Source organism: Fundulus heteroclitus, chromosome 14 (genome assembly GCF_011125445.2).
Source record: "Fundulus heteroclitus isolate FHET01 chromosome 14, MU-UCD_Fhet_4.1, whole genome shotgun sequence".
Lineage (NCBI taxonomy): Eukaryota > Metazoa > Chordata > Actinopteri > Cyprinodontiformes > Fundulidae > Fundulus > Fundulus heteroclitus.
In genome coordinates this window covers 8,636,949-8,661,267 of record NC_046374.1, presented here as the reverse complement: position 1 = coordinate 8,661,267, position 24,319 = coordinate 8,636,949, and the positions used below count along the sequence as shown (strand labels likewise).

The window sequence follows — 24,319 nt, the reverse complement described above, 5'->3', positions numbered from 1 at the left end:
TTTAAAGTTCAGGGTGAAAGTCAGAGGAAAAGAAGGAAAATCTTAATTAAACTTGAGGTTAAGTGATCTACACACTATAAACCTTTTGGAAACCAGGCAAACCTACAGCAATACTTTGTCATTCATTCACCTCACCTTTTGACATCTGTTGGATCTTGACTGGAGGTTAGAAACATTTGCAGGGGGTAGATTTTTTATTTTTTTTCGAAATGCTACCATGAATGTATTACAGGCAGCCAACAACCACAACAAAAGCATTATTTCCGGCTGAGTCGTATTTTACGGCAGCCCTTTGGTTTACAGTTACTGCCGTCAGAATCAGAGGCTACAAAATGTGACCGGCCGCCCTCAGCCAATCCCCCCCTCAAGTTCTTGACATGGTGACTTTTGAAGTCCAGTGGGCTTAACGTCACTCTCTTCTAAGGAAGCCAAAATTGCCTTTGCATGCCCAAACACTATTTCATTACTCCCCCACACCATCCACTGGTTTCCACGGCTGCTTTCATTTTTCTGCCCGTACTTCACATTCAGCGTCTGCAAATGGAGAGATAGCTCTCTGTATCTAATTTGTCATACAGACCATTACTGACAAAAAAGAGAGAGGTTTTGTATATATGTGTCTGCATTTTTGATACAGGGAAAAAAAAAAATATATATATACAGGATTCACACTGTATTTTTGACTTAATGAGGTGGCAGTTAATTGCTTGGCCTGGAGAGTCACACTATGAGCCCGGCTGGCGAGAAGCAGAAAATATAGGAGACACAGAGGATTTACGGAGAGATGACGCCCCAAATCTAATTAAAAATAATAATGTACCCTTGGAGTAAATATATAACATGAAAATGCCCATAGATCTATAAGTTGGTTTCTAACTGTTTTTGTTCTCTTTCTGTATGCATGCCAATGTGCCACAGATCAGACAGTTGTGAAGAGGAGTTTGTCTGAGGCTTCGGTCACGCTCGCCCAAACCCACCAAGTTTGGGCTGAACCACTGAAGCCAGTGATGGGAATCTGAGAGGGCTAATCCTCCCCTTAATTTTTCTGTTTGGCCTGATCCGCGCTCAGTTGAGCGCTAAGTTCATCGTAAAGTCAGCGTGACCTTCATCGTAAGAAGCGACCTGACAACTGCCGCTAAGGCAAAAACAAGTGCTTTGTGCATTCTCACCTTGGCCCACAAATCCCTGGCTATCCTGGATTCCGACGTGAGGCGCCAAACAAAGAGTGACCTACAGAGTTGCAGGAGAGGACGGGAGGGAATGCATTTCAGTGATCGGGCTTCATTAAGGTTTAGTGAGGGGATGCAGTGAGAGGGGCTCAGCGTGCCTGATGCTGCCTGAATCCTGTAAAGCTTATCAAGCATTAACAGTGGTCTGGCAAAAGCACCAAGAACCAAGCTTAGAGAGCAAACCTACTATAAATAAAAGAATCATTGAGGGAATTAAGAACACTAGCACATTCACTTCATACAAAATATATATCAAGGTACATACTATATAAATATATTAAGTATCTAAACATCCAAAATCACCTACGATCACATTATCATAGGTGCCTGAGACTAACTGTTACTGATGTATAGCAGTTGCTTGGTGCGTATAATGGGAATTTTTCCAAGCTTAGTTAATGACTATGGTTGTACAGTGATAATGCTACACTGAAGTATTGAGCAACTTCAAAGATCCTAAAATGGTATGTTGGATAGGTCTTCAAATAAATGGGCAGATGTGCAATTCATTCTTTACCAACTGTACAATTATTACAAAAAAAAACAAACAAAAAAAACAGCAGGTTACCAAAAGGAATTTTCAGTGCAGAAGTTGACATTGGTGCACACTGCTGGGGATTTAGGAAAGATCCTGATTTCAGGAGCAGAGAGGAATCTCTTCTCCTGAAGTTAGACATAATATTTACCTGCAGGAATACACCTCAGACAGAGGGAGCATTCCACTTGCAAAATATTCAGACAGTATGTCTCAGTCTGACTAAGATTCAAAGGACCACAACGTATTTTAATATGGAAGCCAAGGCTGAAAAATGCAGTGGCAAGAACAATGATGACCCTCAGAATTTACATTGGTGTAAATCCATTCATACTCTTCTGATTTTCTTAATTTGATTAAATTCTATGGAAATGTGCCACTTTTGATTATGTATTATCTTTTTATTAGTTATACCGATGTAATAGAAATCCACTTCAAAGTGGATGAACAGTGCAAAGGATTTCATTGTGTGAGGTGCTGACTTAATGTTTGTTAAATCACTGAAACAATGCACTTTACCCAGGACAATCCAAATATGAGGTGAGCAAGCAACACACTGCATGACTGTTTTACAGCCGACTGAGGGCTCCATCTGAGCAGTTAGCTTGTGTAACAATAACTAGCTAAAAATAGCTTGTTGTACTTCTTCAAGGGTTCTAAGGTTAGAAATCAGGGCTAAACTACACTTGATGAAGCTATAGACCACAGAGCACGCAAAAAAACCTAGCCGTCGCCAAGTACTCCGAACAAAATTGATCACTAAATCTGTCTACAGTCTGTCTACCTTTAAAATGTTGTTAGGGAAGGTTTTTTTTTTTTTTTCATTGAAACAGTTTAAAGGAAACTTGAATGCTTTTATTTTCAAAATGTTACATTATAAAATAAAAGAGCAATTTTATATTGGAACAGGCCTAATTATGAATCCATTCATCTTGATTACTGTAACACCAACCAATCACTGACATTTTTAAAGGATAGGTCATTGTTTTGATCATAATTCTGGGAAATAAACAGTTTGTATGTCAATGTTCAAAGCTAAAGTTTCCCTTTGCTGTTACAAAACCTCCCTAGATGTGTTTAGCTAGGCTTTTAGATCAAGCGTTTCAAGTGATCTTCCTGCTCTTATTTGTAGGTTACTTTGCATACAGTCATATTCAAGGAATAAGAATATGCATTTCTAAGAGGCTTGTTTGTGAGATTAATAGTACTTTTTTTTAAAATCTGCTTTTAAGCTGATATTGCATATACTTTTCACTAAGTAACATTTTTGCAAGAAAAATTATACTTGTTTTAAATGTGCAATGCAATATTCTCATCTTAAATGCTGTGGTTTTTTTTAATAGCTGCGGGTAGAAAAAAAATCCAATCAAGGCTTTAAAACATCATTCAGTATGTTTTAATCTATATAATGCATTTCCCTTACTGAACAAAGTTACTGCAATAAATGCACTTTTGAATAATATTCCAATTTATTAAATATGACTGTGTGTGGGGCTTATGCTCACAGAAACAATAACTGTACATAGAAGCTGTGTGGAGCATCACCGTTTCTGAGTTCTGTTTTTCTCTGACATCATGGTTTGTGGATGAGAGGCAACACTAAGCAGGCCCAGCGTCATCGTACTTTCAAAAACCTTCTTTCTAAGAACCTTTAAGTGCTGTTGTTGCTTCAACTCTAACTGTAAGGAAATATATCCAGTTCCTGAACAAAGAGGCTAAAATGGCCCTCTTAATTTTGAAGCAGGAAGGAATGAAGCAGGAGGGAAAATCAATCAAATAGTGACAACTTTGTCATGATGAAACAATGAACTTATATGGGAGGACCCTGCATGGCAACATCTGCTGACAGTCTTGGAGCCTTTTTGTAAATTGGGTCAGTTATTGACAAGAAGTAAAAAGATGTGAAGTTCAATACTAAAGACAGCTCATTAAGTTTTTAAAGGACCAAAAAATAAAATAAAAAATATGTGTAGCAGCTTTTGTGTATTGTATAATTTCAGGAAGTCAAATGCAATGCATTGATTTAAAAAATATTAATCAAATTAATAATTATTTGTAACCAAATCTAATGATAATGTCTGCAAAGAGTAACCCTAGTTTTACATAACACCTGCATATTAATGTTCTTTATTGAGCACAAAAGAACATAATGAGTAGAGCAATCTAAGATTAGACGAAATGGGACAAAGTCAATGTTTGGTTAACAGAAAACGGAAAAGAAAAAAAAACCTGCGTAGTCAGTCTTATCTTTACAAAGACTAAGTATAGCGAAGTGCTCCGATAGTGACAATCTTTGGTGTTACAGAAATAACCCGCCGTAAACGCTGAGAGCTTGGTTGCTAACAGAGAGAGCAACAGAGAGGAGCCATTGGGAGGGGATGCAGATTGAAATCAGCAGTGCTGCAAACACGCTGGCGCTCTTCCCGTCGTTAGTATGCTTGGCAGCACCATGCACTGGCAGCTGGATTCACTGAACACGTGCGCGTGACGTGCAAACGCCCAGTCAATGCTATACAGTTAAACATAAAAAGCAGCAGCGGGCCTCCCTCTGAAGCCCGTCTCAGTCCCTCCTCTGTCTTGTTCTCCCGCGCTCGCATGTGCACGTAAGCAGAAAGCGAAAGAGTGAGAGAGAAACTATGTCCTCATACTGCACCCACTTACACAGCATCTCTTTCTGAGTCAGTTCTAGATGAATAAGGCAGAATACCAAGTGGCCCACTTACAGGCTCTGCAGAGACAAATAGACCAGTCAATCACCGAAGGCTGCTGGGGAATAACAAACGCTATCAGATCTGTTTGAGCAAGAAAGGGTATGAGGCTGCTCTTTTCGATTTGTTATTCCATAAAGACAGCTATATGCATAAACAAGGTGATACAGTAAAGGAAACCACTAGTTGCGTTCAAGCGATATAAATAACAGCGCGCTTTCAAAGCTACAGCGATCCATATGCTGGTATTAATGATCGATATGGAAAAGGAGAATATTTCTGATACAAGGAAACCATCTGGAACAGCTTCTGTCAGAGAGTAAATATTAGGGTAGAGTCAACAAAAAAAGGGATTTTAGCTGACTTGGTGAGGTTTTAAAATGAAACCCCACACGGTCTAACGAAGCAAAGGTAAACAGCCCCTTCTTAATTTGAGGCTAAAAGGGACATTTTTTTATAGCTTAAGCGACGGCAGTCAGTGATCCTTTATATATTTGTACAATATAAGTGGAAACAGAGTTTGCATGTCTTTATGTCACTGTCAGTTGCAGAATCTGAAAAAGAAAAACAAGAACACGGTTTGTAGGAAACAGCTAGCTGTAATCAAAACTGTCAGCAGGTGCTGAAAACCTCGGGGTAATCCCATGTTTTTTTTTCAATCACCCCATTTTTCCTCTGTGTCACATATTATTCAGTCATCTGCTTTCCCTTTGAACATTATCTTGAGTGACTTGACAAATTAATGAAGGTATCAATTAGCCTGGAGGCATTCCCATAATCAAAGGATGTTGACAAGTTGTATGATAATAGCTCATTTTTTTTCTTTTTCCCCCCTTTTTCAATTCAAATACCTTCTTGTAGCATTTTATAATCCGGGCACAATGAAGCCATCACTTTAACTGCATTTTAGATAGTACCACAAGGCTTGGAAGGCAACAAGTCCATATTTTTCATCTGCACAGCGAAAATAATTCATCTTTGCATGGACTTACTGTAGGTAATGGTAAGGCTGCCAAATTCAGAGATATAACTATTTAATCCCATCGTGCTGCAAACTAATCAGAAATTAAAGATTCATCTTTGCAACGCTTTGTAAATATAGCCATCAAACCTTTTCACGTTTTGTCAGCTAACAACCAAAAACTTTAATGTATTCATTTTTTAAACGGATCAACCTCAAATAGCACTCAATTGGTAAGTGTAAAGAGACGTTTAAAATGCATTGATACTGGAACCTCTTTATGCTGATGCCCAGAAATAAAATGACACAATTGTCTGAAAGACTTGAGACTGGAGGAGAATGGTTATGATCAAAGCATATTCATTTGTTAGAATGGCCCCAGTATATGGCCATCCCTAAATCAAATTGAATATCTGGCAAAACTTGAAAATTGCTGTTCATGGTCTCTCTCCGTCACCTTCAACTGAGTTTAAACTATTTTGGGGGAAAAAGAAACATCCGGAATTACCTGCAGCTATAATTACAGCAAGAGGCAATACCACACATTATTGAACCAGGCTGCCTGAACATAAACCCATGCCACACTTTTCAGAATTAGCTTTCTGTCCTTTTTTCTTCCACGTCACGATGCACTAAACTTTATGTTGGGTCATGACATGAATTCCCAATAAAATACACTGAATAATGTCTTTTAATGAGACCAAGTGAAAAAAGGTTCAAGAGGGCGTGAATACTTCTGCAAAGAACTGTTGACATGCTTAAACAGGCGAACCTATTTAGTAAAGGTGGAGAAAAACAAATACTAGAAAATGGAATCCTTTGTCTCAGTGTGAATCATCTACTCTGCCGAACCGCAAATCTGCATTCATAAATAATAACCGCAGTGTCAATAATTTTGACAACTCTTCCACCCCAAGTAAAACAAATGATTCAGGCAGGGCTCAAATAGAGGAAACAACACAAAAGCCTTTCTACACTGAATAATGTTTACAGCACAAAAAAACTATTAATGTGTGAGTGCGACCGCATGGAGCTGGAAGCGAGCAGCGGAGTGTGTTTTCAGCAGCCACTTTAATAAGATGCTCTTTTTGGTTTTGTTTTTTTGCTTTTTCGGTAAAGCTTGTTGCTGTTTTAAGTCCACGCACACAGGAACAAATACCCCCAGTAAGGCTGCTCCACACTTCCCTGTAATTGTCACCTGGAAAGGTCATTCACACAACAGCTTGAGAAATAATTACTCTATTACTTGCTGCTTGCTTCTTATTGCGCAGTGGGAATCAAAAGCAATGCCAATCACATTAATTTCTTGACTATTTCTGAGTGCACCGTTAAAGTAATTAGGTTTTCCTTTCTTTCTTCTAGGAGACAAGTGTATAACCTTTGACATGAAAGGCATGGGAGATTTAGTGAAATTATGTGAAACTTTACTGCACGACGATGTTGCCTTTCCATCATTTAGTCTTTTTTTTAGTATTTATTTATGTGAAAGGGACAGAGCATGTTAACGAACATTCATGATGATAGCAGCATGAGTGTAAACACACCGGATTCTAGCCAAAGGCTAATTTCCCTCCGTTCTCCCAGGGGTAAGGGAACAAGAAAACAATATTACGCAATACATGTCTAAAAAAATATATACATTATTTTTTATCTAAACCACATCTTCCTAGTATAGAGACTCACAGTGCACAATATAATTCTGATAATAAATTGTTATACAAAGTACACCAGCACAGTTGAACATATATTCACATATTCATAAACACATTCTACTTGGAAGAGACCAATCATCCAATGCTTTCATGCTTTTATGACTTATTCTGCAATATGTATGTACACACAGTACACAGTACTGAAGGGCTACAGCAAAAAAAAACAAAAAAAAAAACGATAAAATTTTCATAGATGATCTGAAGTCTGTAAAATACTTCATACTGATTAACTAAGGGGACCTAATTTGTTTTTTTTGGTGCAGAGTTGACGGTATCTGTGCCATTGGAAAGACAATTGTGTCGAAAAATTCCATCCGGGCAATCTGTGAAAACAGAACGCGAAGGTTGCACATGATGTACCGTACTAGGTCCTACCTTGCGTTTGAGAAGTTGGTTCAAGAAATTTGAATCGAACATAGGCACACGTTCCGAGAAACGCGCGCTCGGTGGAACGCCCAAGTGAGATGCAGCGAAAAGCGGAAAGCAGGCAAAAGAGAGAGAGGAGCCGACGCCGGGGGAAAGAGCCGAGATCTCGAGGGCAAGAGGTGAGTTGGTTTTTCCTGTTTCAAGCTGGCAGGAAAGATGACAGAAGATGTGCTGCTGTTGTGAGGGAGGAAAAAGACAAGCGGCAACGGAAACAAGCATCAACAGAGCCCTGCAGATTTCAAACAGGCAGCCACACTGCTTTGCACATTAGAGACGACATGAAACTCTATTGATATCTTCAAAGCATTTGAGCTTTGTTGACGGTTGTGTATTGTTTTAGCCTTTTCAGAGGTAGACGGCAAACTTAAACGCCTCTGATTTTTCTGTCAACGACCAAACTCCTCCACGAGGGAGGCGGGCATGCTAAATGTCCTCTCAGATGTTCGGCGCCGCAGTGTGGACGCCGGTCACGGCGAGAACTTTGCAGGAACGCAAGGTGCGAGCGAACCTTCAACCAGCAGCCCGTCGCTCTTTAAAACTCCAATTATTATGAGCCCGGATGACAAGCACGTGTCGCCGCTGATTGTCTCATACGTCTGGGTTTTTTTGAAATGTGGAACTGAACACTATACTTACTGTTCCCGTGGCACAGTTGGATGATTGTGCCAGTTCAACCCTTGATTTCAGTTAGACAATGCATTAAATCAGGCTGCTGGTGAAGGTCCCTCTGTCTACTCGCCCTCAAAGCACACACACACACACACACACACACACACACACATCCGCTTCAGGAAAAGCGTTAGCATGAACCATATCGTTCCACACACTTTCGGATGTTTCCTCCAAAAAGGAAACAGCAAAGGTTCTTTCGCCTCCCCCCCCTACAAGAAGTAATTAACCTCCTTCTTTTTATTCTCCCTTCATATCTTGGACTCTTCAATCTTTCCTCTAATCAGACACTGGCATTAATCCCGGCCCACAGCAATCACGCCAACACTACCACGAATAAAACTGAAAAATAGGTAATCATCCAGCACCTCGACTTATACGAGCATTTATGTTAGCCCGTCAGGCAAGGCGTGTATCGTACGGAGGCTCTACGTTACACACTGCGACAAATAATCACGCCATTGTCAACATTTGTTTGAAAAGCGATGAAGATCTGGGCTGACAAGTCGAGGCAGAGGCCCACTCAAATCCAACACCCTAAAAATGAGCTGGTCCACGGAGCTGATGCCGAATTCAGGGCAGGGTGGTGGATAAAGCTCTCAGTCAGTTTCCTTGAGGCTAAAGTGGTGTTTTCTAATTAATATCTGAAACAGCTCCCTGACAAGAGGTCGGGTTATTCGTCTTTATTTACCGTGCAATTTTAAATGCTCGGTGAACGACGCTGAGAGGGAAAAATGAAAGGTCTGCCTTCATTAAACTGCAACTTCTGGGCGCTGAATGCGTGTCCGCGTGCTCAGCGCTGAACCGTCGCTGAAAGCATTATCTGCGATGCGCCGACTGCAAAACACACAGCGCCAGCGACGGGGAAAAAAATAATTAAAATAAGCACCGTTTTCTGTGATAACTCCATTTTGTTTTCCGTCGCATCGTTTTTTCCTTTTTTTTTTTCTTTTCCCCACAGCTTCAATGCAAACCTCTCAGCAGGTGAGTGCGTGACAGGGACACCGGGCCTAAATAAGCCTTTCTTCTCACAGCATGGGTTTGCCGCGCTGCAGCATCCAACGAGCCAATCTCAGGGTGAACACTGGGCTGAATACGCTTTGACAAGGAAGAACGTGCGACAAAACATGCCGGGGCAATGAATGGCTCTTGCTGCACCCTACTTGTAGCGCTGCTGAGGAGAAGGAGTAAATTAGCTCTCAGTAATGATGAATTAGCTGTTTATGATATTAGCTGTAATCCTTAAGCAGATACTGCAGTTATGGCATGAGCAGCTGGATAGCAAATACATCTGACTAAATAATACAACAGTACAAGGTAAGAAGTTCAAATATGAGATACAGCATTAAAGAGATCAAAGGCTCACCAATCCTTCCTGCCTAAAGCGAGACAATCTGTTGTTTAAACCTATATTACACCACAGCAAAGAGCCCCATTAACCGGCGTGAGTCTTTGAATGACAATAAGGCCGTCTCCCTTTCCATTCCGCTCTACCTTCTGAAACTCTAAAAAGGAAACACGTCCCTTCGCTATTAAATCCAAGAGAGCGTCTAACAACCAATCTCCATTCATTCGAAGCCGTTCCACGTTCGAACCACGGCGATCAGAAAACCCGACACTTACGGTCGTTGCAAAACGAGCCTCCGTAGGACGTCATCGTGCAGTCGCAGGTGAAGCCCTCCCACTGCTGGAGGCAGACCCCCTGATGGTAGCAGGACTCCTCCGTACAGGTGGTACTGGGTCCTGGGAGGGAGGAGAATGAACCAGGAGCGTGAAAACCAAATCTCTCACGCAAAAGAAACGTAAAGATCGTAGGCACTCTGTTACATTTCCATCAGCTCTGCTGATAGTCCACTGCACTGGATTATTAAAGTATTTCTGATTCAGATTCTGATTCTGAAACCTCTGCTTAGCACCATATGGTGTTATTTCTATGTACTCTTTAAATCTTTCTAATCTATGCATAAACAAGAAACCTGCCCTTTCTCTAGTGAGTAGGAAAATACATAATACAAATGTGATGCAATGCGCTTGCATGACAGGCTTGATCTTAGACCCATAGGGTGCTAGCAACATTGTGCACAACGGGGGACAAATTAGAATGGGCCTCTAAAGTAAGTGCTAAGGAGGAAAAAGGACTGGACAGTTGATCAGTGGTCCAAATCCTTCTTTTCAGATGAGAGAAAAAATTACATTTCCTTAGATAATCAGGGTCCCAAAGTCTAGAGGACTGTAGAGGCACAGGATCCAAGTTACTTAAAAGAGCAATAAGTAATAATGACACCTGGTGTTTTAAATTGGAACAACATATACGTGACAGCCTGCCACTGAAAACGGTCTATGATATAACATCAGTTGTCCGCTGAAGCTGTGAAACCCCTCTGAAATTTTACTTCCACAGGATAGGTATATGATGTTGCATTCTGTTCTATATCTGGTCCGCCTCTCTTACTGGCCTCCAAGTTGGCAAGCTGCAGCTCTTTTGTCAAGATATAATACCAAATGCTGTGATCTGTTCTGGGAACCCTGGGAACTCTCATATCATTGGCTCAGGAACCAGGAAGTAAACACTGGCTACACAATACATCGAAGTAGTTCCGTCCAGTACTTCTAATTCTGAAAGGTGAAAAACTTGACTAAGACATTGTTGATGGAGAGGACCGACTGTTTATAAGGAATGTTACTTCCATCCTGGGTAACAAATGCAAAACATTTTGGTTAATTTTAAGGTAAATGTCTTAATTATTGCTCCTTTAAGGTACTGTGGGAAATCTCTACAGTGGCGTATGATTGGAGCGAGCCATACCTGGTGGTGTTGATCCACAGATTTTTATTAAGTTCAAAGTTAGCAGAGCCAGGAAAGAAAAACTTTGAAAGAAAATCCTTTATTTAATGGTTCTGTGCCAATTTTTTTGAGAAACTAATTGTTAGGTTTTCATCAGCTATGAAACATAACCATCAAAGTTAAGAAATGTGTGAAATATATCACTTTGTAATCAGTCTACATGGTGTAACAAGTTCACTCACTGAATAGATTTGATGAAAATCTGATATATTCAGATTTTCCTTTAAACACGAGACTTCCAATACCATGATTTATTACAAATACAGAAAGGTAGTGTCAAAGGAACATCAGCATTAGTCAATATCAGTCTAATGTGAGTTTGCCAGATTCTTTAAATCATGAGGTCTGAGGACATTTCTGTGGCGCTGACCCCTGTCCCAAAGTCAAGCAGCCTGCTGCTGGCATTTGATTTGAACTGTTGTGTTCATTTAACATATTTTTTTGTGAGGCAGTGCATCTTGTATTATACGCTGGAGTGACCACTGGATCTCGATTCATTACCCCTAGCTATCAAAGACCCCGGGAAAATAATTCACTTCTTCCACAACTTATGCTGGCCACTGACCCGACAGGAAAGTACGTATGACTCCTCAATGCCCACTATTCATCACTTAATAAGATGCTGATGCAGGTGACTGATAAAAAAAAAAAAAAAAAGGGAACTAAGCTCACCATTAGTGCAACTCAAAGAAAGTGGATTGCTGCAAATTGTTAGTGAAAATGCCGAGTGATAGCTGTTTGATTGGGATGCAGATGAAGCCTAAGGTGGGATAATTATTTTTAAAATAAGTGCGCCGAGGCTTTTGTGTTGTGGCAGTGGGGCTTCTCATTACAGCCTCAATTAAACAGAGAATTTGAAAGAAACCATGGTTCAGTTCCAGACTAATTTGTTTGTGCACGGATAAACAGCCTCTGCACTGTGCCATTTACAAATGGCCTAGTTAAAACGGAGACCCCAGCCCCACCGGTTCATCCAAATTAAATAGATAAACAAGTAACCAATCCGACTTTTTGTGCCACATGACAACTATTACCTTTTTTTTTTGCTTGATAATTATTTGGCACTCTTGATCAAAGCCAATATAACATCATGTAATTACTTCTCCCATCCCCTTTAATCTAGAAGCCAGATTCAAGTTTTACCTAAGATCCTTGATGATTGGGGTTTGTTGGAGTGTGAATTTCCATCTGCTGTCTGCTCCAAATGTTTGAAGAAATCCTGTTGTATTAAGGGGGCTACAATCTTAATATGACTATAAAACCCAAGTAAACACATCTTTATTCCCATTCTGCAGTCAGCGCTGCACTTCAGAACAGCTTGCTCATAAATGAAACATCTGCCTATGTACAAACTGTGCACCCAGTTGGAAATTGGTTTATGCCTCAGAATAAAAGAACCTTAAAATGAAACATCTTATTAAAACCTTGGAATTAGATTTAGTCTCTGCTTTGGGCACTGGTACAAACGCTCATGTTTCTGTTCAGTTTTGCCGATGCCTTTATGCTAAGTTCATGTGTGCTTTTTTTTTCATTCTGTTTTTTTTTTCCCTCTTGAGCTATAGTGTGTGTGCTTCTCTACTTTTCTGTCTTTTTCATCCTTTTGTTGCAGTGAAATGTTGAGTCTGCAGGGAGCAAAAGGAAACAATAGCTGCCATTTGACCTTAAAAAAATCTGAAATGGCAGCCACCTTTGACCACCCTTCCTGCATTAGTAACAACTATCAGTAAGAATAAACTTAAGGGCAGGAGAATTATTCCTGTAATTGTAGTAAAATGATGACCGTTCTTTTCAATGTATTCATGTAATATCATGAGGGGGATAATTGCATTTAAACAGCCTCGGGTTTAGGTGAACTAATATTTGTCACACAAAAAAATACAATAATAAAATACAATAAAATCCTCCAAAATATCTGCTCGGGTATTAGAGCACAGTTTCCCTGGAGTCTGGCCATTAACAACCATTGTGTGAGCCTGCAGGAACCGGTGAGATAACTTAATGCAATTTTAAACTGTGTTTGGAGCAAAGTAGTTGTGGGGTGTTAAGTGTGGGCAGGTAATAAAGCTGGCTGGCAGAAACAGTGGCATTTAGGAGCAAGAGGTAGAAAAAAAAAAAAAAGACATGAAAAGCTTTAGTCGGTGCTGCTTCGGCCAGTGTGCCCCACAGGGAAATTAAGCAGGGTTCTTCTGTGCTCAGTGTGCTACTGAGACATTGGTGGACTCTGGCTCAGGGTGGGTTGTGTTGAAAGGCGGACGGCTACAGCCAAAGACTAGTGTTATACCCAGGATTAACTGACACCAGAGCCATTTAGCCCGAGACGTGCAGCAAGCCAAGCGTGGCAGAGGTAAAAACGGTACAGAGGCGAGACGAAAGAAGCACAAAGCAGCAAAAGTGGGGTGTTACTGAGATTAACCACACTGTCGATAATAGGAAAAAAAAACTGGAAATTGCTGCCTTATGCAGCCGGATTTATAGAATGACTAGGACAATATACAAAGGGAAGAGGCTAAAGAGTGTCTAAAGCAATTCGAATCTGTGGGTAACAAACTGCATCAAGAATGAACAATTCCCGAAAAAGGCTTTTGACTGACACCTAGGTTGGGTTGGTTAACTTAGTTGAAACAGGACTAATTGTGTGTTTAGTCCAAACTCATTTATGGCAGTATAATGTAGTCTAATTTTGTCAATTAAGTTAGCTGGATTCCTTTTCCAAGAGCCGTTTCTGTCACTTCCGTCAAACCTCTCAGGCAAACATTTAAACAGCGATTTTCTGCTAATTGTTTTGCGTAGAAGGAATGACTGTGTTTAGTAACAATCCCAGCTTATTACGGACTGGATAATAACACTTGAAATCAATGGCGTTTGAGTTGTTCCCCTGGTAACTCACAGGGGAGATAATTATCAAACGGTCTTTCTTTGATAGAAAAAAAAAAAAAAAAGGTTGCCAGTGACAAAAAGATGCTTTTTTATTTTTCTATAAAAGTCTGAAAGAGACCAGCCCTGTTACGGACTGTCGACCCATTCAGGGTGCGCCCCGGCTCACACCCAGTCACCTCTGGGAGAGTCCAGGACTGCGACCTTGGACTGATAACAGATGGATGGATGAATGAAACTGTCCAATAAGTGCTTTCTCTTACCATCGCAGCCTCGTTCCACCTGCCCCACCTTGTGGAGGGCATCTGCGATTAGGTCAGGGAGTCTCCCGTTCAGGTCCACAGAGGCCAGACAGCCCAGGTACCCATCCCGGGATGCAATCAGTTTGGGCAGATTGCTGTACATGTTCTTCGTCACGCCACCGATGTACAGCTCTCCTGCGAAACAAAATGCGAATGAACATTAAGGCAATGGAAGCACAAATAATAAACCAATGAATCTATAATTTCCAGGTTTTACTATAAATCGCTGGAAACGTCTGCTCTTTACCAAACTATCGTTCTTATTGAAGCCTAGTTTTGAATTCAATGACTGAACTGAAGTAAACTGCTTCACTCACTTTAACAGAAATTATTCACCTGGCTTTTTAAAAGTTTAAGAAAGTAAGTAGGTTAAAAAGTAACTTTTGTTACCCCTTTTTCTGAATATTTATGTTTTTTTTCAAAATCTAGTTTATTAAGTTTAAGGCAGCTGGGAGGACGCGCTCCTTTGAGCATGCTCAAAGGAGCGCGTCTGCAGGTGGTTCCTCCCAGCAGCTGTTAGACATTAAAATCTCTGCTGCTCACAACAGACTCAATAAATGTTTACAACATGCTAATGGTTGCATGGGTTCTGATCTGACCATGAGTCATTTACAGTCTCTCAGATGCTAAGGTAGACTTGCACACTCCTTAGCTACTCCAAGGTGTTGCTGTACTATCATGCATATAGCATATTATTGCATATTGTTGCATATTAGCATATTATTGCATATTATCTCTTATTGTTCTATCAATAGGCTGGTGTTTTCCAACTGTTTAACTTTAATATTTATCTTTTACGTGGTTATGCCATATTACCAATAATTGTGGAATACTTACTTTATGACTTCTTTTATATTGGCCTTTCTGAAAAAGCTCATTCTCTGTTTGCTTTAGAACTAACTTTAGAATATATTAGGTTTTTGTTGTATTACTAAAATTGCGTGCAATACCTGAATTTCTCCACTGCGGGACAATAAAGGTATTACTTATCTTATCTTATTAGTTATTCAATTCCACTGGGTACATCTTAGTCTTGTCGTTTGTTATCAAGATAGGAGAAAGAAGAGAGATCTGCATCAAATAAACCTGGTGAACATTACCTCCCAGATAATTTTACTCTCTAACATCAGTACATGACAGTCTTTTTTTATTCCAAGAGGGAACATTTTTTTGTTTGTGATGCAGTTAGAAAATGCCTTCCAAGGATCCTTTGTCAGAATAAAAATACCCTTTGAAAAAAAGAAAGCTTCAGTCAGGTATTAATAACACTTTTAATTTAGTTCACCTTTTTGTGTTTTTAGTGGCCTGATGTAATGTTCTAATCTTAAATGTGTTTTCATTAGCTGTGAGTGGAAAATCATCATAATTAACAGAAATCAAACAGTGAAAACGCCAGTCTGTGTGGAAGGAATCTTTTTAATGTGTTTCACTTAATGAAACAAATTTCAATAATCTTCTAATTCGTTGAATCTGTCTGAAGATGTGCAAGATTGCTGGTAAAACACAGTTTTCCAAAGATCTTCTGTTCAGCTGAACGTTTTACTTCTATGTTCTACAGTAATTTTATGTAACAAAAATACTCATAGGTAAACAACTGGTAGGTTTTTAACACCATTATAAAAACATATATATATATATATATATATATATATATATATATATATATATATATATATATATATATATATATTTATCCAACTGGGAAAGAAAGGAAACCAAAGGTATTTTTCAAAGGGTACCGAGTTTAAGCATACATCAGATCTGACAGAACCTTACACAGATTTCTATAAATTCAGTAATCTTTAGTTATGTCTCTTTTACCTCTGTTGTCTTAATGTTAGTGTATCATGGCAACAAACGCAGGTAGATTTGTTTATAGTAGTGTGTATTAAAAAGGGAATACTTCTGTTGAGGGATGAAATGTTATTAAGTCCATAACGCTAAAGGCATATTTCTTATAGTAAAACACAGAGCTCATTACAGTTTACAGTAAGGAAAAGAGGAGGTTAGGTTAACATAACTGCAATCACAAAGACTCATTCTCGAGAGCAAATTTGACAAATGCGATTTGTAATCACAAGTAGTTTCAGACCAACTCCACTAATTTAGACTCGTAAACATGAAGTTGCAATTACTATGCAGTTTTTTTTATCTCCCAGTAAAAAAGGTAGCGACTAAACTCAAATAATAACACCTCTGTTTTTTTACACAAAGTACAAATACCAAGTACTCGACATGCTGATTAATTTCTTCTGTGTGAAATGTGTGTTTAATTTAGATACTGCTGGTAAAGGATAAATGAGCAAAACTTCCAACCATTAAAGAACAAACGGGGCCCCTGCGAATCCCAGCATGTATAAATCATTTTACGGTGCACACACACACACGCACACACACACGTGCACACCGTTGTCAAAATATTACCCTCCCTACGACACAGGGAAATTGACATCCCTGAGCCAAGCAAATGTGACTGTCAGGAGGTATGCTCCTTAGAGACATCCCCGCCAGAGTGCCTGTCATTACTGAGGCGGCAGAAGCATGTTTGGATGATTACATGATTCAAAGAAGCAGCTTACAGTTGACATGAATAGCTTTCACAGCATCAACCTGGCATACTGGAAATGGGATTTGATGTCTGAAAGAATTTTTATCTACTGTACGCTGGGAGAAGAGGAGCGGGACGTACACAGTGCACGCACTTCCTCACGAAGGAGGCGGAAACTCTGAATCCGGAGCAAGGCGATAAAGCTGAGTTTTGGGAAATCTTGGTGCTCAGGCACAATTACTGTCTCTTTGTATTAGAACATAAAAGGAAAAAAAACTCATCTAGCTTTAAACCTAATTATTCCTCCCCTCCCCCTCTCTCCATCATAGGCCTCTGTTCCGTCAAGTTGCTGAAAATGCCAAGTGAAATTATGGCAAACACAAAAAAAGGGGGCCTTTGATGTCAGGGGATATGAATAAACACGGTTTGAAATGCTTCAGGGTTTTCGTATCATCAAAACCTCTACGTTACGCTTTATCTTCAAGTGAGCATAAAAAAAACGAAGACCCAGCAAAACTCTCCACACAGGGACAAGATGCTGCTGTAAAGATACGATCATCAGAAAAATCGTCAACTCAAAACTGAAAAATATTTTCTCCCAGCCAAAGCCCGGAAAGTTTCCCTGCGCAGGACTGAGCTGCAAGGTCAATTATATGTGGACTTTGGGTAATGGAATGAGTCAATGATGTTTGCCAACTTCTCTCTGGAATTAATGAGCACTTGACACTTCATATTTTCCAGCCAGGGCTCACGGACATTATAATCAATACAATGAATTCATTAAGCGTCCAGCTGAGTGATGTTCTGAAATCAGAGCTGTAAGAACCATTTAGCAAACATGAAATTATCGGAATGAAGTTAATCTAAAAAGAGCAAACAGTGCTTTTTTTTTTCTTTTTTTTTTTGCCGAAGACAACATGTTTTAGACCCCGCTGGCTGTCGGTTTGACTACAGAAGGCAAGAGGAAGACGAGGGCTGTGAAGAAAAAGCCACTAAGGAGGATATAGGTTAAACTAATGATTACATTTACTAAACTAAACAGGTGATTATTGTGTTGTATTCAAAACTGAATATGGTCATTCAGATTCAGGTCATTCGGATTTTAAAAAAGTCATATTTTGTATAAAATTGGTTCTGTGGTTCAAACTGGTGCTAATGAGGCACAGTGTGAGGTTTTCTCTGGTGGTACGTGTGGAGGAACGCTCCCCTCCCCTCACCTGCAGGTGGGAGACTATAAATTGAATTTAAACAAATGCTAATTCAGAATTAAAGTCAATGCTTGGGTTAAATTTGGTTTTTAACCTTGTGCTAGAAAACAAACTTCGCTTGACGATGAAAATAAATGTCAGGCGTTCATTTTATGAAACAGCTTAAATCAAAAAAATATATGTTTCTGTCATATTTTTCCTCAAGGTTATACTGTTGTGTAGGCATCAATAAAGTTGTGTGTCCTACATTAAATTGGATAACCCAACACACATGTAAATTAGCTTATAGACAGCAGTCAGTCATCAAGGTCAAAAATTATTGATAAAATAGATCATATGACTTAAGTTATTTTACCACAAGCTCTATGACCGTAAGAGTTCGCATTGAGTAAGGCAATTAGAATAAAGATAGCTTCTTCCCAGCCAGACCCAGCATTGTACTGCTGTCCCAGCAGTGATGTGTGTGGTAGTGCTGAAGAGCTTTAAAACATCCGTGTGATTGGACAAATTACAGCCACACAGGTACCACCTCGACCTACACCTCTATGATTACTATAATGACCTCTCACACTGAGCAGAGGAATTGGGGTATTTGATTATGGGGCCCAAGAGAGCCATTGACATCACCATTTGAAAGAACACACCGGGCTGACATTTATATAAGGCAGTGAAGGCTTTCAGTGGGTTTTTAAAGAGGAATAAAGATCTTTTTATCGACGCTTTCATTAGTCCTTTACGGTGTAATCTTAAACTTTGAGTCATGTTTACGGTTTAATTACACTGATCAGTGTGAGTGAAAACCTAAAAAAAAACCTAAAACGACTTTGATGCTGAAATTGGGACGTAATCAAACGTTCCGCACTACTAATTCAAATGACAAAATAATAAATGATTGGCTCGACTGCGTTCAGCGCTGCCAACAAAAGGGCAGACTTCTTTTAGTGGCTTACCTTCCAATTAGGAACAAGTTAACATTAGCCAGTTTATATCCATTTGCATCCCTTTTATGTCCTTTAAACATATCTTTAATTTATGTTAATCTGTGTTGATATAAAAGATTAGATTAGTGGATGCATTAAGAAAGGCTCAGAAACCCATCCAAGTGCAGCCATTAAAAAGCACCACTACAGTTGCAAATATCCAGTTTTACTGGAGAAATGTCAATTTAATGGCTGTGAACCAGAAAAGAAAACTGAGTTTTGAATATTGTTTTCTTACAATAGAGAACTTTGCTTTTATGATAGAGCATCAGAGGTGGGTAGAGTAGCCAGAAATTTTTTTTAAGCAACATTAGCATTACTTAAAAAATAAAAAATAAATCACTTATTAACATTACTTAAAAAAAAGTGTTCATTCAGTAAGAAGGCTACTCAAGTAATGCGTAACTAATCATAACAGCTGATGATTTAATATTTAAAAATTATGTACCATATTTTTGAGACTGTCACACTTTTTTATAGTTTGACCAATCCTGCGACTTATTTTCAGTTGCAAGTTATATATCAAATTTAAATAGTACTTCATCTTGACCAGCATGAACCAAGGAACATTACCGTCGATAGCCACAAGAGGGCTCGCGAGGCTTGTGAAAACTAGCCAGCTCCTCTACCACCTAAAATAGGGTGACCAGACGTCCCAGATTTCCAGGGACCGTCCCGTTTTTGTTGACCTGTCCCTGGAAATGTCCCCAATTTCAGTGTATCATTATGGAGTAAAAATGTTTAGCACGACTGGAGGTATTTACCCGGTCCTAACTCTGCCCCGACGTAGTAGAAGAGCTGAGCCGAACACGCCTTCGCTGCCCCGTTGGCGTTGCAGATCAGGCAAAACAAACCAACCCCCAGACAGAGATTCTCAACAAAATCAGAGACGTCCCCAGTTTTAATTAGAAAAATCTGGTCACCCTAACTTAAACATTAGTTGAAACTTATAGACAACAACGACTGAACACACGTTTGTATGTTCTTTTGTATGTTCGGTATGGATTCATGCAGGGGAGCGTTGTGTGGTGCAGCTCAAAGGACCCAGACCGCGACAGATAATAACAGGTAGCTCAAGTAAATTTAACTGAGGAAATGTAATTAGTTACTACCCACCTCTGCAGAGCATTAAAATCCAACACCAGTGTTAGGTGGTTACTCTCCTTTGGAGGGAACACCTTGGAAGCCCAAAACGAAACCTGCATTTCATTCTAGACTATAATTGGCTCCCTAGTGGAGTAATGGTTTTGCAGTCTTTGCCCATATATACCAATGCTCTGATATACATTATTTATATTCATCATTAGGAGAGGTCCGATAATGAAAAAAGGCCATGAATGCACAATGTCTGATCTTTGCTCAGTCCGCAGACTCCCTCCAGCCAATTCTCTGGTGAACAGAGCCCACCATTAACTTTCATTAAATGCTCTATTAAGAACCTCTGCCTCACTCTCGGTTTCTCGCCCTCTCTTCTTTGTGCCTCGTGTTTGCCTCACTATCACGCCGGCTCTAATTGGTGAAGATTGAATCATTACTGATCAAAAAAAAAAAAAAAAGGATACAGAAGCAAACGCAAACACAAAAACAGAAACATGCGCGGCGCTCTGAGCTGGGGAATGATTGTCGGGGTGTTGCATATTATGAGGAGGGCTGGGACAATGGCAGCGAGCCGGAATATGCAGGGAATCTGATTGCTAATTACAGACGCTTCCTATCCGCAGTCATCACAACAGGGCGACTGGTCTGAAGAATAAATGTTGACGCTGCTTATGCAGTAATTGCCGATGCTAAATTGTAAGTTGTCTAATCATGTTGTGTGCGTAGTCTCTGTGTTTTGGAGGTCTGGGAACAAATGATATAGAAAGACTGAAGGCAAGTGAAGCTATAATTACTCGATAGTGTGTTATTTTGACAACAGGTGTCTTGTTGCTGGAGCTGAACTCCTCTGTGACTACAGGTGGCGGAATACAGAACTGAAGTGATTTCTTGGAAGACTGCAAGATACTTCAGACAACACTTTAAAAATAGCTCTTCGTCTGATTAAATGTAAGAAACTAAAGGGGGGGAGGAAAACATGGCTTGGTATCACTACAATACATTCTAATCTATCATGCTTGTGCACACTGCCCAGGCATAACATTATCACTACTGAATATCTTTTCATCATTGCTCCTGGTGGTGGTAGGATACGTTAGACAGGACGTGAATAGCTTGCCTCTAGAGCTGATATGTTGAACAACTGACAAGCACAAGGATTTAAATTAGTTTGACAACAATCGTGATGGCTGCATGATTGGGTCAGAGCATGTCTTGTGGGTTGTTTTAGGTCCTTGCTTAACAAAAGTGATCCCAGGAAGGAAGCAGTGGGGAACAAGTAACAGGGTCATGAGCAGCCGAGGCTCACTGAACAGGGGCAGTCAACGGTGATCATCAGGCAACGGTGACTCAACCAAGCATTTGTCACAACCAAGGTATGCAAAATGATATTTCTTAACATGTGATCTTTTTAGTAGATGGGCTGCAGCAGCAGACCACACTCCCCAGTCTTGTCAGCTCAAACCAGAGACCGAGGCTACAATGCACACAGATCCACCAAAACTGTAAAATAACAGATTGGAGAACGTTGCCTGGTCTTATATGCCTTGATTGGAATTGCGTCATTTGGGAAGTAGGGTCACAGTTTGGCAAGAGACGCATGAACGTACGAATCCATCCTGCCTTGAGTAAAGAGTCAAGGCTCACGATGGGTACATTATGGTGTGAGTGTGTGCTAAGCATTTAACCTGATAAATGTTGCTGATCATATTCATCCTTTAAAAAACACATTGTTTGATGACTATTTCCAGCAGGCCAATGCTCCATCGTATAGAATTGACCCAGTTCAAAGCCTAGGTGATGTGGTAGAAAGGTTTTGCATCGGGGGATGTGCTGCTCACGAATCTACAGCAACTGTTTGATGCTACAATGTTAATATAGACCAACATCGTTGGAGAATGTTTTCTACACCTACATGAATCTATTCCACAAAGAACTGAAGCAGTTGTGAAGGTAAAGGGTCCACCAATGCAGTACAAGTGAGGCGTGCCTAATAATCTGGCTGGCGAGCGTATATCTAGTTCTGTGCGGACATGAAAGTGTTCACCTTAAAACAGGATGTTGGCCTCCTTGGGTGGCTCTGTGAGCTCTTGATAATATTTTGGCAGAGTTATGTGCCAGCGCTTGTCGAAAGACGGTACAGTGACACAGACAGGCTTCATTACATACTTCCATGCTTTCCCTCCTGTGAGATGTCACTCTGTTTCCAGTCCTTTCACTTTGCCTTTGCTAGAATCTCACATCACTGCTGTCTCTCCCAATTTGCTCTGTCACCACCTTCATTCCAATATTTGTCTTAATCTCCATGGTGTCTTATTTTGCTACATCCCTTTTTTGTATGAACAGTATCCAGAACTATTTTTTGTGTCTTTGTTTTATTGTGTTTTATTGCTATAAATAGTTTCTAGTATAATGTTGTTAATAGATTTAATACTCTACTTAAGCAGTCATGGGAAAAAGAAAGTTTCCATGACTCCCAGTATAGGCATTGAAGACCTAATTGCACTGCAACCTCTAAATACAAACACATTTTAAGAGGGATATTTACAAGTTCAAGTGAAAAATAATTGTTCCCAGTACAAATGTTCCTCTGATTGTATGTCGGATGGACAGGCTTTGTTTTGCCAGTGTGACCTATATGTTGGTGCTACACACATGCTGCTTCTCTTGTGTTGTTTCCCTGCGTGTCCCGGGCGTGCCATGGTGAGAAATAGCAGAAGTAATTATTTTCAGAGCCATAAAGAGACGTGTGCAATGTTGGGGGAGAAAAATGAAAGCTTTTGAGCACAACATCAACCAAACAAGGCTGTAGTCTCATGCAGCTCATCTCTGTAAAATAATTTTTTTGACATTTTCCCTGACATTTTGAAACTCAGACACATGCAAACTGACACACAATGGCATGATTGCTACCATTGCTTCTTGACATTTACTATGGGATGCCAGTAATACAAATATAGGTGGTCGTTAGTTTGCTTTTGTGAAATAATAACCATTCAACCATACTTCTCCATATTAAACTAGTAGGCTCAGTAGGTTGAGGATGCTGGATTATGGATCATATATGTACAATAACATGTCATTAGCAAACAAAAACCTTTATGTTCTGAACCCTAAGTGTAAAATCCTTTAATAGCGGAATTTTTGCTCGGATCTATTTGGAATGCTGCCAGTCGTCACATTGCATTCTGCCATGGCTTCCTGTGATGATCATAAACAGGCAATGACAAAATCTGTTGCTGTCCTGTTGTTTAATCTGGAGAGCCATCTGACCCTGGGCTTTTCCCACTTTTCATAGGTCTAAGATCTGGGATTTTATTATCGTCTTCGTCCGCCATTATTTCGTCAGTCAAGCTACATAGAAAATACATATTAAGAAATTTTAGATAAACTACTTCTGAGAAATACAACCAAGATGAATCAAAGCCATTCCTAATGTCTGAATATTTACATGGTTCAAACAATTGAACATTAACTTTTTTTTTTCTTTTTTTTTTTTAATCTGAACTGAACATGTGGAATAACTATGTTTATTTGCATTTAACACAGATAATTGAGATCTGATTTTTAGGACAGATTATATAAATAGGAAAATGGTCTACCTTAACATCATCTGCAGTAAATTTCTCCAAATCAGACAGGATGCATATTTGTACCAGGTCTGAATGGTATCTTTTATATTCAATTTCACACTATGTGGAAAAAGGAAACACAAATATGCCCTTTATGGCCTCTTTTTCAAGTTGCTGTTTTATGACACTCAAAAATATCCAATTTTGCCTGTTGTCAGCTAAATTTTTTTTGCAATGCTATAGCTTATTACACTTTTATAAACATGGACTTTGAAGAATGGCAGCGTTACATTGCCTAAGGTCAAGTAAATTAGCCATGAATAAGTTTCATCTTAGTTTTTCTGACAGTCACAGTTTGTTAGATTGAAAAACACATGGGAAACATATTTTCACAGCTTAAGATGTGTATCTTGAAAAAAATTAAGTATGTCGGATTTGTGAGCCAACATAACTCTGCCGTATCCTTTAGTCAAACTGGTCTGAAACTGAGGTACTCAGTCACATCTATCCTATAACACTATTTCCGTCTCATACTTAAATTTACTTTTAGTTGGGAAGGTTATGATGAAAGGGGTGATGAAGTGAAGGAAAGAAGAAGGTTGGATTAAAAAAAATGGCCAAAGGTCTGTGTAATGTCATTGTAAATTACAATAAA

General features: G+C 39.6%; 1 protein-coding gene across 8 annotated transcripts in view; it reads right to left on the bottom strand.

Annotated features, from left to right (window-relative positions):
- nrxn2b (neurexin 2b) overlaps positions 1 to 24,319 on the bottom strand; it is an 871,341-nt gene that overhangs the window by 358,170 nt on the left and 488,852 nt on the right. For all 8 annotated transcript variants that reach the window (XM_036146226.1, XM_036146219.1, XM_036146224.1 and 5 more), the window contains 2 exons: positions 14,223 to 14,396; positions 9,864 to 9,983 (listed from right to left, as the gene is read on the bottom strand). In XM_036146226.1, the coding sequence (XP_036002119.1) occupies positions 9,864 to 9,983; positions 14,223 to 14,396 (294 nt within the window). The remainder of the gene's footprint in view (positions 1 to 9,863; positions 9,984 to 14,222; positions 14,397 to 24,319) is intronic.